General features: G+C 52.9%; 1 protein-coding gene across 1 annotated transcript; it reads right to left on the bottom strand.

Annotated features, from left to right (window-relative positions):
* Positions 1-66: 66 nt before the first annotated feature.
* On the bottom strand, positions 67-5,335 carry LOC105310659 (serine/threonine-protein kinase mTOR-like). The gene is made up of 9 exons (XM_011386801.2): positions 5,153-5,335; positions 4,391-4,491; positions 3,617-3,713; positions 3,246-3,344; positions 2,806-2,928; positions 2,431-2,613; positions 1,904-2,038; positions 1,510-1,684; positions 67-221 (listed from the first exon to the last, which is right to left on the bottom strand). The coding sequence occupies exons 2-9, from the start codon at positions 4,468-4,470 to the stop codon at positions 82-84; spliced, it is 1,032 nt and encodes a 343-aa protein (XP_011385103.1). The 5' UTR covers positions 4,471-4,491; positions 5,153-5,335; the 3' UTR covers positions 67-81.
* Positions 5,336-5,341: the final 6 nt, after the last annotated feature.

Raw genomic sequence — 5,341 nt, 5'->3', positions numbered from 1 at the left:
GTAAATGTACATGACTACTTAGGAGAGATTTAGGAAAAATGGGAAGACGTCTCAAACCCTTGCTGTTCCACGGCGGCCTGATTACCTGAGGTTCTTCCGCAGAGAGGTTGGGTCGTTGGCCAGCAGGGTGTTGACCAGGCCGAAGAGCTGCATCACGCGTTCGTCCTGCCGTAGGTCCTCATGGCCCTTCAGAAGGAAAACAAACTCATGCCCGTTGCTGCCTGTAAGGAACGGTGGGAGCAGTCAGTGCAGATCAGAGGGTCTCAAACCTATTAGGTGGCAGGCCGCCACTGTATTCAAAAGATCCTGCAGACTGCATATACCTTATCCTGCAAACAGAAAAACACTCCCTAGAATCGATGAAAAGAACGGCCCTGCTTTTGATGGCTCCCCAAAGTGATGTTGTTCAAATTAAAAATAAATTTTAAAAAGCTCTGTCTCTGAGGACCAAGAATGATTGTGCGTAAAAATGGATGTTCTGTATGTTCCCCTCCACAACCCGCTCTCTGCCCTTCTCTGTCCTGCTCTGATCCGAGGAGCCTGACGGCTCCAGACTGTACCAGCTGGGCTCCCAGCTGGGCTTGGGCAATGGGGGCCCGCTCCGGGATTCAGAGGGCAGGCAGAGAAAGAGGTCAGGGTATTTGCCCTAACAACCAGCCTGGCCACAGTTCTAGAATTAGCTTCGTCCCCGTTGGGGCTATAGCTTCTGCTGGCGCGAGCCTTGCTGGGCTCCTTGCCTTTCCAGGTCTGGAGGGTGGGGGCGGCAGCTTCCCACGGTCGGTTCTCTCTACTCTGCTCCCACCTCCAGAAACGGTTCCTTCATTACGCTTCTTAAATTAAATACTGCTGAGAACCTGACTGACACACACTTTAAGGTTAGAAGACGCCAGCCCATGGAGACAATCACCTGTGGACCGCAAGGGATGGGTGCTGGTGAATAATCGCTGCAATTAAAATGCACGAGCATTATTACTTAAGGCCACAGACCTCGACATGTTGCCAGAGTGTTCAGGCCTTCCCAAACTATCCCAGATAGGTATCGAACCTCAGTGTGAGAATTCGCTTCCACTGGTTTGGATTTTACACAATCATTTCCCACAAAGAGAGACCCTGGCAGTCAAAAAAAAAAGATATTCCAGAGCCCAGAAGGCCTTCCTTCACTGTGGCTTGTCATGTCCAGCTTGCATCCAGATGCCTCTTTGTCGGCCTCGTCAGTTCCCCAACAGCTGCCCACCACAGCAGGGCCCCACGGCGCATGCCTCACAATCCCCTTCCGCCTGCTCTGGTGAGGGAGTGCTTCGATGAGCACGACCGTACAGATAAGCGAGGAGTCTTGAGGAGGGTGGGATAAGAAGAAATCCACTTGTCCTCTATCCCTCTCTCAATACACACGGGAGAGATGGAGCATATGAAAGATCCGTTGTGTGAATGGCAAGCAGTGGTTTCAGAGGAGGGAGGGGGAGATCAGCCAGGGAAACACAGGTGCCAGCAGCGCACAATGGTCCTTACCCATCAGTGTCAACTTCCGAGGCCTCTGCTTGGATGTGATGACTTGCAAAGATGGTGCTATGGACTGAATGCGAATGATCGGCTGGTTGGGGTCATATGTTCCTGGCACAGCCAATTCAAGGTCCCGGCACATCAGGAGTTTGGGGGAAACGTACTGTAGCTCTAAGGATGTGAGCTGTGAATAATCACCAAAGGGTTTAGTCTTCTGCCTCCAGGGAGGAATTTAAATGCAATCTAAGTATTTTTCAATGAATTGTTAAAAGCAGCGACTTGTCCCAAAGTCTGCAGGTGTAAGTGAAACCAGGTGCCCTGGGATTAGTGTCAGAACATTCACAGATAGTGAAACGGAAGGACTATGGTGACAGTTAACCCTGCAGGAACCTGAGGATCCTACCTGTGGCAGCTGCTTGGAGATGCGTCTGAACACGTGGTAGTAGAGGTCCCAGGCCTGGGTGAGGTCCTTGACATTCCCTGATTTCATGTACTTCCTGCACCACTCTTGGGCCTCCATTAAATCTCGACCATATGCCTGAGAGGGAACGCAGGGGAAATTTGCAAGTGGTCACGGGTGTCGACTAAGCCACAGGCTGAGTTCCCAAGCAGACAGCAGAACCCCCAGGGGCACGCTGTGGCTTGAGGCATCGGCGGTGGTCAGCTTAGCCGGGCAGCTCTGTGGCTCTCTGCTCCTGGAGCTCCCATCCTCAGGACGGCTTGTCAGGTCAAGTAAGGTCTCGTGAGAAATGTGGTTTTCAAGTTCAAATTTTGGGAGGGTTTTATGACATGATGACAATTAAATTTCTGGTGTTTTTATAGCCTATGGCCTTCGTCAGAGTATATTTTATTCAAGTCAGTAGCAAGGCTGGAGGGGAAGGCGTCTGATAAAGGCTTTGGGTTGTGTCATTTCAGGCTGTCATCCCATACCTGGTTAAAGGATGTTTCCTTCAGAGTCTGGGGTCCCCGTTCCATCATGGCGTGCAGGGGCTCCAGCACCTCGAACATGCCTTTCACGTTCCTCTCCCCAAAGTACAAACGAGAAGCTTCCTCTAGGCCTTCGTGCCACATCTCGTGCCAGAGGATGGCCACTCGGATCAGCTCTTCGCTCACCTGAATCACAGATGGGACGGACAGAAGCACCAAGGATAAGCTAAACTCAGAAAGGCCTGTCTGGGGGAAACAGCAGGTATTCTTTCTGGCAGCCAGAGGGAGCATGTGGCACAGTCATGGGAGAAAAGTCACCTCGCTCGAGACCTCTGGGTGCCCTGGGTCAGTGAGCTCCCGCACCGGCCCCCGACTCACCATCATGGCCTGCTGCACCAGGGTGTTACTGTGCTCACACATGTTCTTCAGAATCTTGTTGGCTGCGTTGTGACGTGCTGTGGTTGTGGACTTAGAAGCCACAGTCAGGGGGTAGATGAGGGCCTGAGGCAAACACAGAGGCACGTTTGCATATGTGTGAGAGGAGCCTGACACCAACTTTTAAGATGACAAAAGAAATGGTGAGTATGATAGTGACACGCATTTGAGTCTACCAGGCGGGGGCGACTCAATCTAGGGGGAGATCTTTCTTTCTGTGAAGGCCTCTGGGACAGCCAGCTGTGCAGATCCTCCTAGAGGCAGGACGGGAGGCATGGCTCCCCGTTCTGGCACTCGTGTCTCTAGAGCAGCTTTGGGAAAGCCTGAGCACCAAAGCGAAAGGTCAGTTGTTAGATGAGAAAGTGCCCGGGGGTGCCACATACCTGCGGGTGGTACCGACCGATGTCTGTGAGAAGCTGGTGAATGAGACGTCCCACCAACGGCCTGGGCGTATCGATTCTCGCAATGAGCTGAGGTATGACCTGGTATTCAAAAGGGCATGGGACACAGCAATTAGACCTGGAAACGACCCTAGTTATCCTTCTGGATAATGAATAGATGCTGCTGGGCACTGCAATGGTTTATTCCTTTTAGTTCTCTAGAAGAAACTAAAGAAGATATGGAGTCTTGACCTTGGGACCGATCTCTACTTCCTCTCCACTGCACAGTGCATGCTGCCTTGCACTTTGAACACGGCATGACTCCAAGAGGAGTGGGAGCTGACCCAGCCCAACCTGTAACCAAGCAGCCTCACCTGTAACCAAGTGTCGATCTGGATCGCTTTCACCCCTTCCACCAAGGCTTCGTTTACATCTGGCCAGTGACCATAATCAAACCATAAGGTGAGGACTCTGGAAAAGAAAGTACGGGAAATTTAGTGTCCCATCTTTTGCCAGTTTTTCACCTTTAAGTTTCCTGAGAACTGGCAGGGCCTCGAATCGGCGGCTCTTGAGGGTGCATGGTCTCGGGAGCGGGTGGGGGGTGACGGCAGTAGTGTTCGCCCGAGCACTGGGAGGATCATGCCAACTAAATAGCCACTGCATTCCAGACAACGTAGCGAGGTCACCGCGGTATGAGCTCAGAAATCTCACAGGTGGGCGCTGAGTAATCCATGGATAATCTCTGCACACAGGGTCGCCTGCGGAACAGCGGCAACCAGGAAACCTGGCACTTGGCTAGTGGGAGATTCCCAAACAGAGGAGGCCACCCTCGTCACCTGCAGCCTCTGGACTGGCTGGTCTGTGCCCTTTGTTCAGGCCTCTCAGAGTTGACTCTAAAAGCTAAAGGGATTTCAGCAACAGCGCAGCAAACAGGTGGGTTTCTTCCTCCCCTCATGACCAAGCGCACACGGGGCGTTGACAGGCTGCTTCTCAGTCCTCGCAGGTTTCACCCACACGGGTGGGGCCTGGTCGGTTGTTGCTCCTGGACGTACTGATCAATGCAGGGAAGGGACAGAGGACTTTATGCGTAACTTCAGTGTCCACCATTCACACGGCCCACCAGGGTTTCCCCTTCCTGTCCCTGATACCTGAGTGTATCCTGGAGGTTGTTGCCTCGTGACAAGGAGATAGAACGGAAGAAGCCCTGGACGGCAGGGACGGTGTACATCAAGAGGGTTTTGGACAAATCCTGTGGGAACACACGTGTGTTAGTGACACTCTTGCTTCAGCTCTCTCATCTGTAAAATGGGCACGATGGCACACTAACAGTACCGACTTCAGAGTGTAATGAGGATTAAATCAGCCAATGCATAAAAACCTTTGGATCAGTACCTGGCACGCAGCGAGCACTCTATCAGTGGCAGTGGTGTCATAACTGTTACCTTCTAGGGCTAATGGTGGCTTCCTGAACAGGGTGGCAGAGGAGGGGTCTGAGGCTCTGAACATGCTATCTCTGGCCTGCCAGCTGCCCTGATGCACTCTGAACTGACAGCCCAAGGACAAGTGGAAGGAAGAAAAGGCAGGGGACAGATCCTGGCAGGCTCTGTCCTCAGAGTGGACCCACAGATGTGCACGGCCACCCACACACCGGTGCGGGGCATCACAGCAATGAGCTCATGCACTGGGGAGCACGACAAGGAACTCATTCTTTGATGTCAGCTCCCCAAACGCAAATATGTACACAAAAGCACTGTCTCACACAATACTGGATGAAAAATAAGCTCTGTTTCCTAGTGTCATCCAGCAGTTCGGAGTAAAGCCTCAGGTCCCTAAAAGCCTAACAACTATTCCATCCCTCAGAGCCCCTGGTGCCGGGGTCGGTCCTCCCTGGAGGAGGGAGGGACGGGTACCTCGGTGACCTTCTTCTGCAGAGGAGATGGCGTAGGGCTGTTCTCACTGCTCTCTGCCTCGCTCTCGCTGTTGCTGCCCTCAGTGCTGGTGGCAGTGGCGGTGGCCGTGGCTGCTGTGGTGGCGGCAGTAGCTGCATTGGTGATGTTGGCCCCGCTGGCGTGACGCAGCTTCTTCTTCTCGTCGCGGGC

This window comes from Pteropus vampyrus, unplaced genomic scaffold (genome assembly GCF_000151845.1).
Source record: "Pteropus vampyrus isolate Shadow unplaced genomic scaffold, Pvam_2.0 Scaffold8536, whole genome shotgun sequence".
Classification (NCBI taxonomy): domain Eukaryota; kingdom Metazoa; phylum Chordata; class Mammalia; order Chiroptera; family Pteropodidae; genus Pteropus; species Pteropus vampyrus.
Note: the sequence above shows the minus strand (reverse complement) of the source record. Positions and strands in the feature narration are given on the sequence as shown.

Bases quoted from the DNA above. Each gene is read 5' to 3' on its own strand.
- LOC105310659 (XM_011386801.2), bottom strand. From the start codon at position 4,470: ATGTACACCGTCCCTGCCGTCCAGGGCTTCTTCCGTTCTATCTCCTTG. The intron at 3,714-4,390 runs GTATCAGGGACA...TTTCTTTTCCAG, and splicing joins AACCTCCAGGATACACTCAG to AGTCCTCACCTTATGGTTTG. The intron at 2,039-2,430 runs GTATGGGATGAC...GTTCCCTCTCAG, and splicing joins AGGAAACATCCTTTAACCAG to GCATATGGTCGAGATTTAAT.